At 43.8% G+C, this 21,496-nt stretch overlaps 1 protein-coding gene across 1 annotated transcript in view; it reads left to right on the top strand.

Moving 5' to 3' along the window:
- The first annotated feature begins 6,364 nt into the window (after nt 1–6,364).
- RAMP2 (receptor activity modifying protein 2) overlaps nt 6,365–21,496 on the top strand; it is a 281,097-nt gene continuing 265,965 nt past the window's right edge. The window contains exon 1 of the mRNA XM_086924093.1: nt 6,365–6,674. Coding sequence (XP_086780219.1) covers nt 6,611–6,674 — 64 coding nt within the window. The 5' untranslated portion in view covers nt 6,365–6,610. The remainder of the gene's footprint in view (nt 6,675–21,496) is intronic.

Genomic DNA, 21,496 nt, shown 5'->3' with positions numbered 1-21,496 from the left:
TGGGAGAATTTGAGGTATTGTAACAGAAATATCTTTACCAAAGTATATGTGACCAAAAAAGGTTACAATGTTTTGAGGTGGTTGGACCAAAGCTTGTTGGACATAATACTGCATCCTTGTACTATATGTCCAATTTGTTTGGTTGACATTGAAGCAAAGGACCTGCAGCAAATCTGTGATGAACGCACAGAGGAGTTCAGGGAGAGTTTTGGATGTGTCCAGGATTATAAGCACAAGATTGTCTTAAATTAACATCCCAGTCAGTCATAAAGTACATAATGCACATCTTAGCACCGGAAAAAATTTAAAAACCGACATTAATCAATTGGTATAAAATGGGGTGATGGAAACTTTCGACTTTGCCAAATAGGTGGCTCTGATTGTTATAATCAAGAAGAAGAGTGACAAGATTCTCCTCTGTGTGGATCTCAGGACTTTAAAAAAAACCATCCTAGTTGACTATGGTTTATTGATAGAATATCAATGGTAAAAATATCGAAAAAAATAAATAGATAGTAAAAATATTGGCTCCCTATATTTAAACAGGAAAGTACAAAAATATTGAAGTTAAAAATATAGATGTAAAAAATATCGATTAAAAATATAAACAAGATAATAAAATAATATATATTAAAATATTAAATATTAATATCATCTTTAACAAAATGAAGTAAATGTAATATACATTTTAACTAACTAAAAATGTAACTTAAGTTAAAAAAAGATATGCACACAAACATATTAATTTATACATATACATACATTTACTTTCAAATAATGTATTAACTATCTTTATTTAATTTTTAAACGTTTAAGTTAAATAAAATATATAAATATATCAATAATTTTAAATTACAAAAACCATTCTATAATTAATTAAAACATTAAACTATGTAAACAAAATTAAAAAGTACATTTCGCAACACAATAAATACAGCAGTAGGGAAAATAATGGATAGCGAAACAATTAAATTTACTATTCCAACTATAATAAGTGCAACAGTAGAAAAAGTGTTGGATAGCGGAGGGGTACAAATTACTATTCCCGCTCCAAAGAGTGCAACAGTAGGGAAAGTGTTGGATAGCAGAGGGGTAAAATTTACTATTCCCTCTCCATTGAATGCAAAAGTAGGGTAAATGTTGGATAGTACAAGAATTACATTTACTTTTCCAACTCCAGTGATTGCAACAGTAGGGAAATGTTGGATAGCGGAGGGGTAACAAATATTATTCCCACTCCAGTTAGTGCAACAGTAGGGAAAGTAATGGATAGCGGTGGGGTAAAAAATACCATTCCCACTCCAGTTAGTGCAACAGTAGGGAAAGTTCTGGATAGCAGAGGGGTAAAAATTACTATTCCCACTCCAGTGAGTGCAGCAGTAGGGAAAGTATTGGATAGCGAAGGGGTAAAAATTATTAATCCCACTCCAGTGAGTGCAACAGTAGGGAAAGTATTGGATAGCGGAGGGGTAAAAATTACTATTCCCACTCTAGTGAGTGCAACAGTAGGGAAAGTCTTGGATAGTAGAGGGGTAAAATTTACTATACCGACTCCATTGACTGCAAAAGTAGGGTAAATGTTGGATAGTAGAAGAATTAAATTTACCATTCCAACTCCAGTGATTTCAACAGTAGGGAAAATGTTGGATAGCAGAGGGGTAAAAATTACTATTCCCACTCCAGTGAGTGCAACAGTAGGGAAAGTGCCGGATAATGAAGGGGTAAACATTACTATTTCTGCTCCAGCTAGCGCAACAGTAGGGAAAGTACTGGATAGCGGAGGGGTATATATTACTATTCCCACTCCAGTTTGTGCAACAGTAGGGAAAGTACTGGATAGCGGAGGGGTAAAAATTACTATTCCCACGCCAGTGAATGCAGCAGTATGGAAAGTGCTGGATAGCGAATAAGTAAAAATTGCTATTCCCACTCCAGGCAGTACAAGAGTAGGGAAAGTATTGGAAAGCGAAGGTGTAAAAATTACTATTCCCACTCCAGTGACTGCAACAGTAGTTAAAGTATTGGATAGCAAAGGGGTCAAAATTACTATCTCACTTCAGTTAGTGCAACAGTAGGGAAAGTACTGGATAGCGGAGGAGTAAAAATTACTATTCCTACTCTAGTGAGTGCAACAGTAGGGAAAGTGCTGGATAGCGAAGGGGTAATAATTACTATTCCCACTCCAGTGAGTGCAACGGTAGGGAAAGTATTGGATAGCAGAGGGGTAACATTTACTATTCCCACTCCATTGACTGCAAAAGATGTGTAAATGTTAGATAGTGTTGCAATTGAATATTTTTACCTCAATATTCCTTCTCTGCACTGTTGACTATCACCAAGAGTCAAAACCTTTGGAGATTCTTGCACAGTTGGTTGGCTCTTTTTTTAATATACTATTGGCCTGAGATCCTCATAACACCAAATTGAGTTTGCAGAAGAATCACGCCCTCTGGCTTCATTTTTCAGGCCATTTGGTGCTTATTACAGATTTCTATGGATGCATTTAGGCTTGAGAGCATCAGTAGTTAGGAAATTAATGTTTAATCTATTTAAGGGCATCAAAAATGTCCACGGATTTCAGGGTAATATTTTGATACATGCTGGAATCATTGAAGAACACAATCAGATTATTATTCAAGTTTTAGAATTTCAACAGAAATGTGGAATAACAGTGTAGAAAGAAGACTGTACATTTTGACAGATATCGTTGAGTTTTTAGGTAATCTCCTTGCTTCTGATTGTATTAAGCCAACAGGTTAACTCACCAAAACTATGGGGCTCATTATGATGGCGGAAGGACCGCCACCGCCGGGCCGGCGGTGGCGGTCCTTCCGCCATCACTGAGCATTTCACCCACTGCCAAATTAGGATGGCAGTGGGTATCGCGGCGGATGCAAAGTCCGTCCGCTGCTTTTCCGCCAGTGGGGATTGGGTTTGGGGGCCCGTTCCGGGCTCCCTCAGTGTGGGGGGAGGGTGTAGGTTCACCGGGGGGTACCCATGGTACCCCTTGGGTATCCCCCTGCATTCCCATGCACAAGGTGGCAGGCACCGCATGGTGCCTGCCACGTTGTCCATGGAAATGCACATTGTTGTATTTTGGCATTGCGAACGGTGCTGCAGCCAGCAGCCCCGTCCGCAATGTCAAAAGGCCAGGATGCGCCTGCCATAATGGCGGGCACATACTAATTGGACTAGTGGGCCCGCCGCACACGTCTGATGGGCGGTCCCAGCACCGATATCTACCCACCATCATAATGAGCCCCTAAATGATGAAATGAACAGCCTACTAATACAGATCAAGTCCAGTCGCTCCTTTGTACATGCTTACAATCATGCACCATTTGTTAATGACTTTGTAATCCTAACTGAATCTTTCAGGATATTGTTAAAGAAGCCTGCAAGTTTTGTCTTGATAGATGTGGAGCATCAGTCTTTTGAGATTACCAAGAAATTGATCATTGAGGCACCCGCCTTGCAACCGTATGTGAATAGGGAGGGTGTGTGATTACTGTGGATGCTAGCCTTTATGGTATTGGTGCAATGCTGAGCCAAGTGAGCAATGGGCAAGAAAGAACTGTGGTCTTCGCTTTGAGGTGTTCAAAAAACAAATCGGAGTCCCGCTATGGCACAATTGAAAGGGGGGCACTTGATTGTGTGTAGGAAAGTACATCATTTTGGTTTGTATATGTGTGATAATATTTTTGTTGCCTTATGCAGACCACACGTCTTTAGTGATTCTGTTGGTTGAAACAGAAATGGGCAAAGCATCTCTGGAGTTGATTCATTTACTGTAGAATGTGCCCAAAAGTAATTTGAGCTACAACATATGATAGGGACAAAGATTTTAAGAGTCAATTATTTGTGCCTTTTCCCTCTGGGAGATTCTGTGGAGGAGCACGTTATTAAACACACGGAGTGTGTGGTGGGTCTATTGGATGTGTCAGAATGTTAGGGTACGGTGGTTACTAAAAAAGAATGGGTAAACTGCATGTTGGATCATCTCACCCTCTGTGAAGTTAAAAAGCTTTTTGTCCAAGGAGGGCCCAGAGAGAGAGGTATTAGTTATTAGCTACAAACTTATTGCAAAATACAAAATGTCCTGAATACTGAATAGGTACTTATTATGCAAAGTAGCAATTCTGTTTGCCTTTGCCAATTTAATATTCCAGGTTGCTGGCATGAGCTAACCAGGTTCATCAAGGCATGACAGTTACCAAGTAAAGGCTTAAGATATTATTGAAGTCCTGGTTTGGAGCCATTTCTGGAATTATACTGGTGCATGTGATAGTTGAAAATGTGCTGACAAGTCTTTGGTCACTAGGAATAGGCAATTACTCCTTGTTGATTTTCCACGGGAGCCCTTGAAGAAAGTATTCATCGACTAAGCGGGTCCAATGCTCTGTTTTTCCACATGGTAATAGATACATTACCCGTAGCATTCTAAATGTGTCCACAACACCTTTTTTAAAAAGTCATCCACAAAAAGTATTACTGCGTTTTGGAAGATGTTTGTTCCATTGAAGGATATCCAAAGAGTTTTGTGTCAGATGATATTGTACAATTTGGTTTTCTGGCGTTGAATGAGTACTTGTGCAACACAGGTGTAGAACATCTTATTATTAGCCTTTGACTGTCCACAGAGTAGTGATTTAGTACAGCAAATCACCAGAGTATTTAAAACTAACAGGTTATTGACGAATACCATTTAATTAGCCATCACCACTGGTCTGAACTTTAAACGCACTCAGAGGGACAGGTTATTAAGCTATCATACCACACTTCATTCCATATATGGTGTTAGTCCCTATAGACTATTACGTTTGAAGGAACCTGTCGCTAATCTTGGTGCTGGTGCATTTCTTAAATTCGCCCCACATAAGATTTGATTAATATGGCTGTGGTTAGGAGGAGAATGCAAGATTCTCAGAAAGACTGAGAGAAACTACAATTTGATTCATTATACCAAGGTGCATCTTTTTGAAGTGGGTCACATGTTCTACTTCCAAAAGGTCAGTCTAAGGTTTTGTACCCCAATTTATTAATATCAATTGACCAACGATCTATAATCTTGGAGGGTTGGCAGATGAAAAATAGAGCACCAATAGCGAGGAGTGGTGATTCTGATAAGTATTCTGTTGGTGATGGGAGAGATGGTGGGAATTCTGATATTGATTGGGTCAGTTCGAAGAATTCAGTAGATCTCACTTTGTGTACTTTTTTTTTTTAGTTTCATGGTGTGGTTCAAATTGATGACATTGGTAGGGCAGGAAATGGTGAACTGCATATGTTAAGTCAGCATTGGAAGATTCTGCCCCGAATGGAGGTACTGGTGAGAATGTTGCATCACTCCCAAGGAGATATTCAAGAGTGTCTAGAACCCTGTCACATTTAGAAGATTATGCCTGCATTTTTCCATGTTTGCTATATTTTATTTGCTAGAAATTCGTACACCACTTTACTGAATGCCTTCTTTGTTTGCTCCTTTTACAGTTATGTAGTTGTCCTTACCATTCATTATAAAGAGCCATAGGATGTGTTATGTCATGCTGTCTCATATTACTGCTTTGTATGGGTTGTCACTTGTCAGGCAGCCCTCTTCCTATTGTTTGGTATTTATTTCTGTTGCTACGGGATACTTACAGCAGTGGTTGCAGGGTTCTGAAGTGTGAGTTGATGAACCTTTGCGACTGGTGCGTGAGCTTGGCATCGTGTACAGGAGTATTCACTTCTATAAATGTTCTACTTAACTTTCCTACCTCAAATCCTATGCGGTACCCGAGTCGCAACACAGGATACAAGCCATCTATCCAAAAGAAGGGTAAAGAAGCTATGCTCCGGGGGTGGGGGCGAATGCAAGAAGATCAAGAAAAAGCATTGAGCAAGAATTAAGCAACGGGGAATGTCATGAAAGGCAACCAATGGGGAAATGGACTGACCCAAAGTGCACTGTAAGCATTGGTATTGTACACAACAGATATTTCGGGAGCTTTAGGTGACACCTAAAAAGGATGCCTCTGCTTAGCGAATAAATTGTAGCAACAATTAGATGATTTACGTATTAAGTTTGTTTTGTAAAGTGCTAAGTTTAGTCATCAGGGTAGTCAAAGCAGAGATGATGGTACATACGACAAATGTAAAATAAAAACAAAAAAACATGTCTGATGTTATTCAGTCGTGAGTCAGGACCCCTGATCTGTGCACAGTGCCAACAACCAAAATGTGCATTGCCCAATTAAGTGCCTGGGATAACGCCCCTCCCCTTCCACTTTAGAATACACACATGTACTGTGATTCCGTAACAAACACGAAGATGGGTCTGCCTGACAGATCAAAGCCACGCGCACACCTCTCTCTCCGCTAGTGACGGACCAAAAATACCGAAAGCAAAAATAGCGCACCTTGGCCGGTGCAACTGTGTGCAGCAGTGTGCAGCGCCGAGTCCCACTGGGAGGTCCGCTTCAAGGCAGCGGTGAGTAATCTCGCGCTTCACACGGACTCTGTCCTCCATCCCAGCCCTGTCAGAGGAAAGGAGCCGCTTCCTGTTATTCTGCGCTCGCCTAATTTCTCATTTAAATGCTGGCCCCGGCTAATAGCCGAGCGGACTCTCAGGATGGCACTCCGCAGAGGGATGGGAGGCTGCAGATTTCTCCAGCTGCCGCTGCTGCTTCTCTGCGGTAAGAGCGCGCGCTTTCAAAGAATCCCGGCTTTTTATGAGGGGGAATGTTTGCAGTTCGACAGTGATGTCCTAACTTCGGTCTGATATACTGCGGTGCTATGGAGTTATAATAGTGGAGTTCCGCATGGTTCTGTGCCTCTTTAAATGTAATAACAGTCCGGTTTCAGATTTCACCCGGTAACAAGAATGCCCCAATGATTCGTGTTCGGGGCCGGGCGAGGAGGTGAGCGGACTGAGGACCTACGGGGACGGGGGAGAGTGGTGCAAACAGCAGGCAGCACGCAGACACGTGTCATTTGTCCCGTGTTTAGTTTACCTTTGGTCCTAGTGTTGTAGTTCGTTTGCTTTGTTTGGTCTTTCATGTGATGCGAATTAGTGTGTTTTCTTGTATAGCACGCACTACGAACCGTAGTACTCTTTATTTAAGCGGTGCATTTTTTTAATGTATTTAGATATTATGTATAGTAATGTGTGTTGCCTTTCGGTTACATATGACACAAACACAGCTTGATGAGAAGAAGGGAAAGTTTAAAGTGCATTTGTGTGTAATGACCAACCATAGATGATATTTTCAGTTGCGACCCCTGTTCTGTTCTGAGTGCAATTAAAATGAAGGAGGTAAGACGAGTTGACAAGATCGCACAGTATGGTCAAGTGGGAGAGCTGGGACTCCCCCTCCCCACAGCCGGTCCTACTTAATTAGCGGGGCTAGTTTGCGTTCGCAGTTCGGCCATGAGCATGTATGGTAGGATTGGGTACTTGTTGGCAGCATTCGTTTCGCACATGGGTCAGGTTTGTGATGCGGAGCTCAGTGCACTCCTTACCGCCAACAATTTGATTCAATGTCGCAGGATGAGCGCAGTGAGAGCAGATCTGCATTCACTGTTAAACATGGAACAGCCCTGGTGCTGGCGGTCCTGATGTCTACATGGCACCTTGTTTTTAAGCTTTGCTAGTGGATATCCTTCTTAAACTCTTGCAGGTTAGCAAATGTTTCTCAGGCATGGCTTATTAGATGTTAGACTGCTTGTCACCATCGAAAATTACATGATAATTCTACCAGTAAAGTTCCATTAGCATTGGACCTAAGATACATCATTGCATATCAATAAAACACTTACAGATAATAGCAACACGTCACATCAATCCGTCCAAACAAGTTACTCATTTACCCGCTTCATCTTACTCATCCACCCACCCCAGACATCGACCCAACTCATTCATCCACCTATTCAACTCTCCTATCCACCGAGTCGCCAACGCAACCAACTCATTCATTCATTTTTCCACATAATCTAACTACCCGACTCACCCATCTACCAAATGTAAATGTACTTATATAGTGCAAATCACTGACCGAGGTCGGTATCTAAGTGCTTGCTTAGGGAACCCGTCCTGGTATTCCCCTGTGAGATAACCCCGGCAGGGTATCCACAAGGTGAAAGCCAGGCATCCCACCACGAGGGGCCGTTGTGGAGATTAAGCAAGCTATTGCCCAGAGTCGCAGAGTGTGAACCCTTGAGTCAAGAAGGCACCGGAGCGAGAATTATCGAGTCCGTGGAATTTTTTAGCCCAAGACCTGCCGAGGCAGGGAATTGAACCCTGGTCCAGGGCCGATCTCAGCATCCGGGTCTGCCGCCTCTAACCCCTGAGCCACACTTCTCCACTGAGATCAGTCTAACCACTCATTCATTCACTTCCAACCTATGCATCCACCAACCCATCCATAAAGTGCGTGTACATACATAAACAGGGATCTAAAGACTACAAAAAGATTCAGGTCATCTTGTGCTCTGTATCGGAGATAAATTGAGGTGGTCTTGATACCCTTTAAGCAGTGCTTAATTTATATATATTTATAAAAAAACAACAGTGAAAGGGCCCAAGTGTTTTCTTAGGAGTCCATCACTGGTGGTTTCTAAATGCCCGGGTTGCAGAATATCAAGACTGCCTACTCATGATTCCACTTCATACCTCTTTTGTACACCTCCCATCTCTTTATCTCACATGTGGGGGTTCGTTTGCAACCCTGAGTTCTACCTTTTTTACCAGTTTTCTAACTTTCTCTTCCTCAATCTTTCTCCCTTTACTGTATGTCATTGTCTTGCCATTAAGGGTCAAAGTCTGACAATGAAAAATACTTCCCTCACTTGTGTTCCCATCTGTAGGGGACGTGGCCCGGCAGTCTGGACTGTTCCTATTGGGGCAGGACTAAGTAGATTTCCTATGGCCAGGACCACTGGAATTATGTAACTGTGCGGCTGCAGCAATTTTCGCATATTTATGGATTTGCTGCATTTGCCACATAATCCATCATCTGTTACATAATCTGCAGATTTGGACAAAACAATATATGTTTCTAGCTAAAACAGTTCAAAAGTTACTAAAAAAGTATATGCACATGTTCCCGCGCAGTGGGAGGACTTTTGCCCGGTCACTTTTCTGTTGCTTATTGCTATATTTGGGTATTGAACAGTACTTCTGAGGTGCACCCAAAGTCCAGACAGTGTTAACAAGTGTAAAAAGTACAAAATAACGCAGTAAAACTATTAAAAATTGTGAAGCAAACCTGCCAAACTTTCCTTTTCTTTTGCATAATTTACTCAACCCTGCCGCATAATTTGCCCTCTCCTGTCGAATAATTCCAGTGTCCCTGCCTCTGGCTCATCTCAGTCAAAGGTGGCACAGTGAGTGAAAAGCGATAGCCTGGAATGCATCTCAGTGGGGTTGCCTGTAGCTGAGATTAATTCATTCATGCATTCCTTCTACCACTTTGTTGATTGTTCTCTTTTACACCTACACAGTCAGATACCTGGTTTTATCCATCGCCTCCCCAATGTCTCATACCTCACATTAATAGAATGACAACGTCAGCTTTTTTCTCAACTCACTGAAAACAAACACAACTCTTCAAGTCCACAGAATACCTGAAAACAGCTACACACCCTCTTTTTTGCTAGACCATATGAATACTCTCGTATTAATTATTTTCCCAGCTATTGATTTTCCTTTTAGCTGTAATCCTCTGGCACTTTTTCTCGTCTGCAAAATCCACTTTACTATCTGTATGTTGTACTCTTGTCCAGTTTTGTAAAATAAAATGAATCCACATCATCAGATCAGAAACGACAGTCAACCAAAAACATCACGGACATCAATTCACCAAAATGCCAAGGGTAGAAGAAGTGACACCACATACTTTTTGACCTACAGTGACATCACAGGGATTAACCCTTTTGCCTACCCATGATTCTTGAACAGACTCCTATTTACTGCTGTTAGGCTAACAGGAGTTTAAGGAGTCGAACTATAGAAAGTAATGAGGGCACTTCCTGCCACAGCCATCATGACCTTTAAGGACAGGGGTATCGGGACCAGTGGTAGGGTTACTGAAGGACAAACTATGGGTAGCAGCTGGCTCACTCTAGTTGACGTCCATGGAAAACACCTGCTGACCCATTAGACGCATTCGCCAGTCTCAATGTCAGAACTTTTCGACAACACAAATTAGTGGTATTGAATTCGGCCGGCCCCTATGGCAGACGCAAACATCTCAAGATCGGTCGTCAACTGCCACCATGTAACCTGCTGAGTAAATAGACTAAAATACACTTGAAGGGAGCCTGAGGGAGACCTAATGAATGTGACTCAAGAGCAAAAATAAATTAAAAATAGTAAACATTTATGTTCATCTACATATAGCTTGTGTTGATCCAATGAAAGACACGTATAACTGTAGGCGTGTCATCCACTGTCTTGGACCAATAGGGCTGTGAACCTATGTTTTCTTCTCCAGCAGAATATGAAATCAATTCTATTTTTCATAAATTTTGTAATATTTCCTGGTGTACCTTTTTAATTTGCTGTGCATCTGACTCATGTAGAATGTGACAGCATGTTTTCCAAAAATGTTGACTCAGTAAAACTTATATCCTTCCACTTTTTTATCCTGTCCTTTCCGCCTCGCCATACGGAAATGCAGAACAATGTGTTCCTTAGTAACAGTCCAGAAGTTAAAAAATCACATTTGGATATGCTGAAACAAGATGTATTTATTTTGGAGCCTGTGTTTAAAAGATGAAAAGGGCAATATAGAATTATATGTTCGAAACGAGCACTATTCTCAAGTTCTTACATCCAATCTCAGTGTTCCATCGCCATTACTTCGAATTCTAGAAAATAACAGCAATGTCTGGGCATTTTATCTGCTTACAGCTCCATTGATTGTCTTCCAAGTCTACTTCCTCACCTTCCTTAATGTCAATGTTTTATGGAAAATGAAAGATAAAAGTATTTAATGCAGTGTAATGTGGGAAAGAGCCCCTGAAAGACATATTTATACCCCTGGAGAATATGGGGCTGATTAGGATGGCGGTGAATCCGCATCCTCCGGGCCGGAGGAAGCCACCACCGGCCTGGAGGATGCGGATTCCCGTCCGCGGCCACAAAAAACACCCACCGCCAGATTAGGATGGCGGTGGGATTGCGGTGGGACCAGTGGCGGACGGCAGGTCCGTCCGCCGCAGATCCGCGGGGTGTGGAGGGCTATTTGGTGGCGGTGTCTGCAAGACACCGTCAGCCAAATTACGATGTGCATTGCAACATGCTTTTCCACGGAGGCTTTTCCGCTGTGGAAAAGCATGTGGTCTCTGGTGTTTGGGGGCCCGTTGCGGGCCCCTAGGGTGTCCGGGGTGGGGGTGCACATGGTACCCCCCAGCATTTACATGCACAAAGTGGCAAGCACCGCGCGCTGCCTGCCGCTTTGTGCATGTAAATGTAAAACATGCATTTTTAACCTTGCGGCGGGTGCTGCTTCAAGCAGCACCGGCTGCAAGGTTAAAGATACAGGATGTGACCGCCAGGGTTGGGGTCACATCCTAATTGCACCAGAGGAACCGCCGCTGCCCCTGCGGACGGTCCCTCCACCTCGGGGGTGGGGGACGGTCGCAGGTCCGTCCGCCATCCTAATAGGTCCCTAAATGCGGTAGAGGCGCAAAAAATATGCTATTTAGCAGAGTCATCAGGAGCAGCGGGTACAGCTAAGAGCAGCGGGGCGGGGACGGAGCGGAACCGGGGAGGGGGGTGGAGTCGACACACAACGGGGTAGGGAAAATAAAATAAATAAATAAAACCACGTACCTTGCGCTCGCCACATCGCCGACTTGGGTCATTACTGACACTGTCTCCTGCCTGAACATTTCACCTACAAATTTCCTGTATCATATGTGCTAGTTTAATTAGTTTAATGGAAGCAAAACAAGACTACAACATCCAGCATGGGTTAAGCTATTACAGAAAAGCCATGGACTGTAAACAGTGATCGTAATGATTGTATTTAATAACCTAGACGGGGTGGTCACCCGGATTCCATGGGCTCTGATAAGGGATCCTATGGTAAGATTTCCGGACGGAGACTCGGGAGCAATGAAGAGCACATCCTCAAGGTGGAAATTAATTGGAAAAGCTGTTTAGCAGGAGTGGTGCAGGCAACACTGGTAATAGCAGTAGAAATGGGACTGCGACGGACATGGGGACTGGTAGTACTGCAAAATTTAAGCAGGAGCTGGAGACTTAGGCCCCCATTAGTATGGAGGACGGACTTCAGTCCACCCGCCACCCTAGCGGTGCTGGGACCGCCCACAAGTGATGCGGCAGTCCCGCACTGCCAATTAGGATGTGACTGCCACCCTGGCGGTCGCATCCCGCATATTCAACATTGTGGCGGGCGGTGCTGTAAGCAGCACTTGCCACAATGTTGAAGATGCATGCTGTGCATTGGCATGCACAACGTTACAGGCACTGTGTGGTGCCTGCCACCTTGTGAATGCCAATGTAGGGGGGTGCCATGGGTACCCCCCCAGGTGCAGCCCCCTAATCCCCCCAGGGGCCCACAATGGGCCCCCAAAGTAAACACTGCATGCCTTTCCATGGCGGAGTCTCCGCCATGGAAAGGCATTTCTCTGCACACATCATAATATGGATGGCGGTGCCTGCCAGGCACTGCCACCATATTATGGGCCTTTTCCTCCCAGAAGGCAATCGTGACGATTGTCTACCCGCGGAAAAACGGCGGACGGTCTTTCCGTCCGCCGCGGTACCCCCGCCATGCGGAATGTATTTCACTAGGTCTGCTAGTTCATCCTGAACTAGACTTGAAGTAATAAGTGGTTTCCCGTATTAATAGAATATTGGAACCTAGTCATATAACTCCAAAGTTTCTGGCGCTTTCTTATAGGGGGACTTGAGGGTTATTACATTAAGGGTTAGCTTGAAAGGGTAGAAACATTATGCAACTCGAGCCTTTTAGTGTAAAAGTACTGCTAACCCTAAACTTGTGTTATGGTGTGCCATGTAACTTCATTCATAATCCCACACCTAATCAAGGCCAACTGGGCCTGCAAAATGTACCCATGATTAGGGTCATCTCTAGGGGGCATGAACAAGCATCACCTCCTTTAGGGTTGGTCAAAAATTGAACAGGCCCACACACCCAGCTTCATCCTGAAACCCATCTTCCAGAACCCTCTCTCTAGTTAAAACAGGAAAGTGGGCTGGTTAATTACAGTAACAAAACCTGCCAGGTAAGTCTTTTAAAATTGGCGGGGTGGGTCCTCAGTCAATTAATATTCTTCTCACATTGTGTCTGCAATAGTATGGTAACAGAAAGAGACATCAACTTGACCCACTGACCAGAGCTCCCCCTCTCCCTTTGTGTCTGAGACAAAATTTCTCCTGTTGCAATGTCCCAGGCATTTTCACCCTCAAGTTTTGATGCCTTCTGTCACAGTGGAGGAGGGAAAACATTCTTTACCAAGCAGTCACTACCACTATCTGCCTTTACAATGCAGTCACTACCCCAATGGCGAAGTTACCACGTGTTCCTTTACCCCACAAGTCTGAGTTGGATTTTAAGTCAAACACCTTCCCTACTGTTGCGTAGGCTGGAGTTGGAATACTAAATTATACTACTCCATAGACCAGCGCCCCCCTAAGCCAAGTCATTGTAACCACTTGTGTAATAAATATTGCAGTCCGGGAAGAGACTGCATTGTGAAGGCATGTGTAGTAAATGCCTATGGGGTACTGTCATACAACCTGGAGGAGGTGTTAAAGTACTACTCCTCCTCCAGCTGCATGAACTTTGTCAGCCCCCAAGTTGTTTATTGTAGCCTTTTGACTTTTCCACATAAACAGCAATGCAGTTGGGAACATTCACTTATATTTGATTTACTTTGTATGTGACTCCTTGTCACTGGTGGACTTTGCTATGTTTTTTTAAGTGTGCTCATTGAGAAATCTTAGGAGAGGGCAATCTGGTTCTCTCGAAAAGCAAGTGGCTCTAAGCTTTTGTCCCACATCATGATACTTTCTTTTAATGTTGAGTTGGACAGATTAAGTATTATAACTTTGGGCCTGGTGTTTGCATCTTCAGATTGGCTCACCACTCCGAGGGCCCTGATGATTCCATTTGGGATGTCCTCTGCAACACTCCTCAGAAGATCCCCATAAGGCATGCATAGATTTGGTCTTCTTCCGCTGCCTCTTTTAAGTTACAAATTCGTAATTTCTCTCTGCTAAGGCTAGGCTACAGGTCCTCACATTGCTTTTAGAGGGCCTTTTCTTTAAGATTCTAGATACACCACTGTGATGTGAATCAACTGCTTTGAGCCTGCATTTGCCAGTATCTGGCTTTCTGCTTTTTCAGACCTTCGATTTAAGGGCAGTACCTCCAATTTATTATGAATGTCCTTGGCTAGGCCTGCCTTTGGTGCCACAAGGCCCTCTGTAATTTTGTTTTCAAATCCTGACTTTAATTCAGCGAAACAAGATATTTGGCTCTCTTTTGTCAAAGAATATGGGTGTTGTGTGGTTAATCTGTTTCGTGATAATGTACTCTCATTAATGGTACATTTTAAAATGGCTCAGTGTTGTCTGTCTTGGCCTATTGGGGGTTTGCTAAATGTGGTGAGCTTAGATATTGCTAACCTTTTCCAGAAAAGCCAATTGGGCCGTGAAAGTGATTCCTGCCTTCTTACCATGAGGCCTCATGTGTCACCACTAAGCCAGAGATAGTCTACACCGACCTTGTTGTGACTTTGTTTACTGCAGTGCATACTTCATACTGCTGTTAACTGATGTGTCTAGTACTGTATTTTTAATCTTTACAGATCTGCAACAGAGAATTGTGCTTGTTCTGTCAGGCCCCATTTGTCAGGGAGGGTAGAGAGTCTTCAAGGCAAATCCAATCAAATTTGGGCAGCGAACCATATCCTGTGCTGCTTCTGGCAAAAATGTCCTACTGGCAAAAATGTCCTCATCACGTCCATTGACCATACTTTCAATGGAGCCAGTAAATCATCAAGGGCCACCTATGGCATTTCCTGGAGAAACTTTCTGTCCTCACCCAGAAGAGCATAGTCACTGATCTGGGTAATTGGATCTGTGCTGTTTTCCGTCCTGGCATTTCTCTTTCTCAGCACCTTTCCCCTCACCATTTCAGGAAGCAGAATGATGGGCTGTCACCACCATTTTAGTCGCTGTGCTTTTTCTCTCCAATACTCCCACAGCTCTCAGAGTTGCCATGGAGGGTACGCCAGGCACACCACATATTCACTCCTAGTGCTGGGCTGTGCTATCTACAGGTTCAATTTAGGCTGGCGCAGGAATCCAATGCCACAGCTTGCCTCAGGGCCAGTGGTAGCCACAGTACTTTGCAGAGATGATGTTAACATCCCACTCTCTTGGCCAGAACTCCAAAAATTATTTTCAAAAATGAAAAGCTTTAATCATTTCCAGCAAATTTAACATGTGATATTTGCATCCCAGGAGGATATTCAAAACATAATAAACTATAGAAAATGATTTTAAAAAAGGAATTTGAATTTTCCATGGAACATGTAACCTTACCTAACCTTAACTATAATGGTGCTCTTGTGGCTCTATAATATTCATAGGTATGAAGGATAAACAATACATGAGGGGATATGGTGAACTTATGATCAAATTAAAGAGTCAAGTATTTTGAAATGATCACCAGGCTTCCTTAAAGTTACATCTTATGTATTTATTATATTATACATTTTTTCGAACAGGAAATGTGTACTGAAAACAGTACTATATAGTACCATTGCACATAGCATACTTTGCTACTTTCTAGGCGTCTCATAGGGTGAAATCCATAATACACATGGATGATTTGTATGTATTATGGAAAATAAATTATTCATGTGTGTGGCATCTCTCCTGTGAAATATAGGTTTTTCAACCACTAAAGCCTGCACTCAATTTTCTCTATAAACTCAAGTTGCTCTTAACTACTACCTCTGCCCCACCAAATACATCTTAATGGTCTATTCATAAATTACGACAACTTACAACAATGCCAGGAGTAGCAGGTTCAGACAGTATTTGATTCCTGATATCACATCTCGGTTTTCCCACCTTTAGCTCCCAAGGAGCCTTCTTTCTGAGTTGTTGAGAGGTTAGTGGAAGTTCAAAGCGAGAAAACTAGAGAAACAAGCATTGGCAAGGCCAATATATCGGGCATTGGCTCAGTGGCGTAGCAAGGAAGAGGTGGGTGGCAGGAAATGCAAAACATTTCACCACCTGTTTTGTTTTATCATGTTTTCTGGAAAGCTTTACTGTTAAGTTACCAGGCCCTTGTCAATCAGAAAAAAAAACAATTTGGTAAAAGAGAAAAGGTTTTATGGCCTCAAAAAGTGCACATTGGCGAAGAGTAAGCCAAGGCACTAAAGCAAGCTACTTTGTCTGCGGATGTGCTCCTTATAAAGGATGAAAATGTCGTCACTCACAGTGAAGTTAGCCAATGGCTAAAGTGGGCAGAAGAAAAATGTTAATGTCACTAACACAACAACAGACCAATGGATGGAGTGGGCTGGCTGAGAACTCCTAATAGAAAGTATATTATACTCCAGACCTAGCAAGCATCGGCAAAGCCAAAAAGCCTTTTGGCTATCTCAGTTCTTGAGTTGCCAGAATATTTGGACTCAAAATCCAAATACTGCCATAGTAGGCCCGGCACTGAAATGGACTAATTTCTAATTTGTCGGTATATATACAGCTCCGTAGAGCTATATATCTATATATGGATATACATCTATATATAGATATATAGACAGAGAGTGAATTTTAATTATGTTAAGGCTCACAAACAGAGGTGAGAATTGGAGCAGCAAAGCCCTTAATCCTTTTGTTGTTACTTCGCAGCCACCAAGATTTAACAATTCTGACCACAGACCTTTTAAACATTTGTCTGCCTGCTGCTTTTACTAGTTTTATTAGCTGGATGTTTACCTTGCTATCCATCAATGTTTCTAAACATGTTTCTTTTTCATTAAAGATTGCTTTCAATTAACACCCATGGTGGTCCTTCAGGTTCAAAGGTCATGACATGCTACTTCCTTAGAGGGCCTGTGCCGTCACTCACTACCTCTACGATTTTAGTGAAATTATAAATTGAGCCTCGAGATGCTGCACAGGTTAGGGAATGACAGAATAGATAGTTACCATTATCACTTTAAATGAATCTGTGTACTGTAGTGCCGCGGCATGCACCCTACTATTCCCCACTGTCTGTGACATACGATGAATACACAGAGATCCCAAGTTTTTCTGTTCCAGTCCAGTGTTTTTCATTGCCTGCTGAGATTTGGAGTCCTGTTTGACCCATTATTTACCAGGACTAAGTCTAAAAGTCCCAAAAGTGAAAGAAAATACCTGGAAACGCTAAACTTACCCATGCATGGAAAAAGAAACTTAAGATCTCAGAAGGTGAAAAGTAAAGAGAAAGACATACATAATCACAGAAACAAACACCATGGCGCAGTGTGCTTGCTTACATCTGCGAGGGCATATTGGGAGTTTAGTAAAGCGCACTAAGCACCGAGACCGCCCTCATCGCCGCCACCGATGACATCCGAGCCCTGATGGACAATGGAGAAACAGCGGCCCTCATCCTCCTAGACCTCTCCGCAGCATTCGACACGGTCTGCCACCGCACCCTAGTACGGCGCCTCAACAACATCGGCATCCAGGACAAGGCGCTGGAATGGATCATCTCCTTCCTCGACGGAAGAACACAGAGAGTCCGCCTACCACCGTACAAGTCAGAGGCCTCCGAAGTCATCTGCGGCGTCCCCCAAGGATCATCTCTGAGCCCCACCCTCTTCAACGTCTACATGAGCCCCCTCGCGGCCATCGTACGCAAACACAACCTCAGCATAATCTCCTACGCCGACGACACCCAGCTGATCCTCTCCCTGACCAACGACCCCGCAGCCGCCAGAGCCAACCTGCACGAAGGGATGAAAGAGGTAGCCGAATGGATGACGACCAGCCGCCTGAAACTGAACTCAGATAAGACGGAGGTCCTCATCCTGGGCTCCTCACCCTCCGCCTGGAACGACTCCTGGTGGCCCCCCGCCCTGGGCACCGCACCCAAACCAACTGACCATGCTCAAAACCTGGGCGTCATCCTGGACTCCTCCCTCTCCATGACCAGGCAAGTCAACAACGTCTCCTCGGCGTGCTTCAACATCCTACGCATGCTACGGAAGATCTTCTGGTGGATCCCCACCGAGACCAGGAAGACCGTCACCCAGGCCCTCGTCACCAGCCGACTGGACTACGGCAACGCCCTCTACGCCGGTACCACCGCCAAGCTCCAGAAGAGACTCCAGCGGATCCAGAACGCCTCAGCCAGACTCATCCTCGACATCCCACGAACCAGTCACATCTCCGGACATCTGAAAGACCTTCACTGGCTCCCCGTCAACAAAAGAATCACCTTCCGCCTCCTCACCCACGCACACAAAGCCCTACATGACCAAGGCCCGAGCTACCTCAACAGCCGAGTCAATTTCTACGCTCCCAAACGCCACCTCCGATCAGCCAACCACGCCCTCGCCGCCGTCCCCCGCATCCGAAGAGCGACTACAGGAGGAAGGTCCTTCTCCTACCTAGCCGCCAAGACCTGGAACTCCCTCCCGACCGACCTGCGCCTGACCCAAGACCACCTCTCCTTCAGGAAGAAGCTGAAGACCTGGCTGTTCGAGCAGTAGCGGCACCCCCCCCCCCCCCCCCCCCCAGCGCCTTGAGACCCTACGGGTATGTAGCGCGCTTTATAAGTGTCAATGATTGATTGATTGACTAATAACAAAATAAATCAATTAATGCATTCTGACCTTACACGATAGTTTATCAGAGCACGCTCATTTTTTCTGTTCAGAAAAGAACCCCCCACCCACCTTGGGGTAGATTGTATACGCGTAGTGGAGCGCAGTGCAGTGTAGACCCAATAGCTGCAGGACCGACCAGCGCGCAAGAAACCTCTCTACAGAGCAACACTTCCCTGTTGCAAAATTGCACTAAAATGGGGAAAAGTTATGTATTCTCATCTGGTATTGTCACATAACTCGGGTTGCGTAACTGAACGTTTTAACAATGCATGCTATGCTAGAGTATACATTTCGGATTACACCCGCTGGACTCCCGTTTGGATATGAAGGACAACGTTAGCAGTCAGTCAAGTAGTCACGCCAGGGAGTTGACAGACGGAACCATGACGATTGAATACGTTTCCTGTCCTGGCCTTCACTTTTCAAATCAGGGATCCTGCGTGAGAACTCATTTTCGTTCTATTAGATTGAGCCAGTTGGATCAGCACACCTGAAAACAATGATATGTAAAATAAAACACTGGGACTGGAAAATAAATTGTGCACTGCTGCCATGATATATTCTAGAAATACTGCTGTGGCACATTCCCCAGTCCTTTCTTTTGTGATGTGATAAACCGATAAAGGTATTTGTTTAATGTACAGGGGCTAAGGTGCCTTTATTTCTGCGAATAACTAGTTCGGGGAGAACTCGGGTGGGGGGCGAGGGGGGTTAAAAAACTTCGTTATTTAAAAAAAATTCACTAACTTTGTCATTGCTGAAAAAGTATTAACAAAAAAAACTACCTGTGAAAAGGCCGCAAAACCATTTTCTTTTAAAGTTGCAAGACTCCCTCAAATAATATTTAATAGTCTCCAACTAAAACACATTTTTTTGTGAGAATTTTCCCATGCCAGTATAAAGTTAAGGTTGTGGAATTTGCACAAAACCTTAGGAAGCAAAAAGTTCTGTAGCCCTAGAGAAAGCTGGGGGAATGCCAATGGTGGAATGTTTTACAGTACCAAGAAGTGCTTGCAAGAATAATTGTGTACAACAAGAGGCTTGCAGCCCGCCCATTGCGTACAGTCCCTAGATTCAATCTTATTCTTATTTGCTGTCTTCTAATTGGCCAGCACGTGCTGATCTCATTTCCTCTTCTATTAGCTGGAGCGTGGACCAAGTACTGATTACTTGAGCTTGATTGCTCTCCATCCACCAATGGCTATGTGATTGAGGAACTTCTTTGATTTTTTCTTCATCCCTGTCCTCCTTGTTGAAATTCTTGCCATTTGTACCTATGTTTTTTTTATAACAACATTTTTATTAGTTTTGAAAAAAGACCAACACAGTACATGCACATTTGCCCATCGCCCACACAATGTAGTAAGTCACAAGCCACTAAAATCCTCAGTCCATATTGAGCCCTCCCCCCACTTCCCCATGTTTTGTCATGCCTTGGGCAATATAGATAGATTTTCAACTTGAGCACACTAGTCCACTCCTGACCTCCATTCCGCCAGGGTTGGTGCATTGTGGAGTTCTATCTGCAAGCGATTCTCTCTTAGTCACCATTGTGGCAACAAATACAAATATGTGGCCAGCCCGGGAACCACCCACCTCATCAATCATGCCCGACAGCAGGGTCGGATTGGGATCACAATTCGGCCTGGGCACTGACGAAAAAAGTGGCCCACATTCAAGAGGCGTGGCCCATATTTAAGGGGCGTGGCCCACATTCAAGGGGCGTGCCCTTTCATGAAACACTATTTGCACAGACAAGGAATGAAAGTGGAAGGATACTGTTCTTGCACAGGACACAGGGAAAAGGTGCCAATAGCCTACATGCTGAGCAACTAAAAAAATAGCAAGCCCCCTTTCTGTCACAAAATTTTTCCAGCCCTCCAGCACAGGAGCACCTGAAAAGCAGCAAAGCCCCTGCTATTACTAACCTACTTAGCCCTCCCCAGACCTTCAGCTCAGGAGCACATGAACAGGTAAGGCCCCTGCAATTAGTAAATTAATCAGGCCTCGGGAAAATGTCCTGGCAGGGAAGCACAAAACACAGCTTTATGGGTCATCCAAGGTAGCCAGGTAGCCAGGGGGGAGGCTGAAGTGAAGCTGGTGCATGGGAAGTGCCTTCCCAGTGTGTTCTGGCAGTTTGAGTGTTTACCATTTACTGTAGTATTACCCTTGTACCTGTGTATGGTACCCTTTTGTAACTTGCACACGTCACTTTTCTCTGGTATCACACTGTTTGCTACCTCTCACTTTTGTTTGCTTTCGATACTTGCACAAGTGCCACCATTGCCTACGTAACGTTTGTTCTTGTGCTGGAGTGTCTGCCATTTATTGCAGTATTATCCTTCTACCTGTGTTTGGTGCTCTTTTGTAACTTGCACACGTCAATTTTCTCTGATATCACACTGTTTGCTACCTCTCATTTTTGTTTGCTTTCGATACTTGCACAAGTGCCACCATTGCCTACGTAACGTTTGTTCTTGTGTTTGAGTGTCTGCCATTAATTGCAGTATTATACCTCTACTTGTATTTTGTACTCTTTTGTAATCTGCACACATATCACTTTTTCCTCCTGTAATGTACCGATTGCTACCTCATATATTTTGGTTGCTCACTATTGTCACTT

Source organism: Lissotriton vulgaris, chromosome 5 (genome assembly GCF_964263255.1).
Source record: "Lissotriton vulgaris chromosome 5, aLisVul1.2, whole genome shotgun sequence".
NCBI classification, from domain to species: Eukaryota; Metazoa; Chordata; class Amphibia; order Caudata; family Salamandridae; genus Lissotriton; species Lissotriton vulgaris.
The sequence above is the reverse complement of the archived record's forward strand: the minus strand, read 5'-3'. Positions and strand labels throughout refer to the sequence as shown.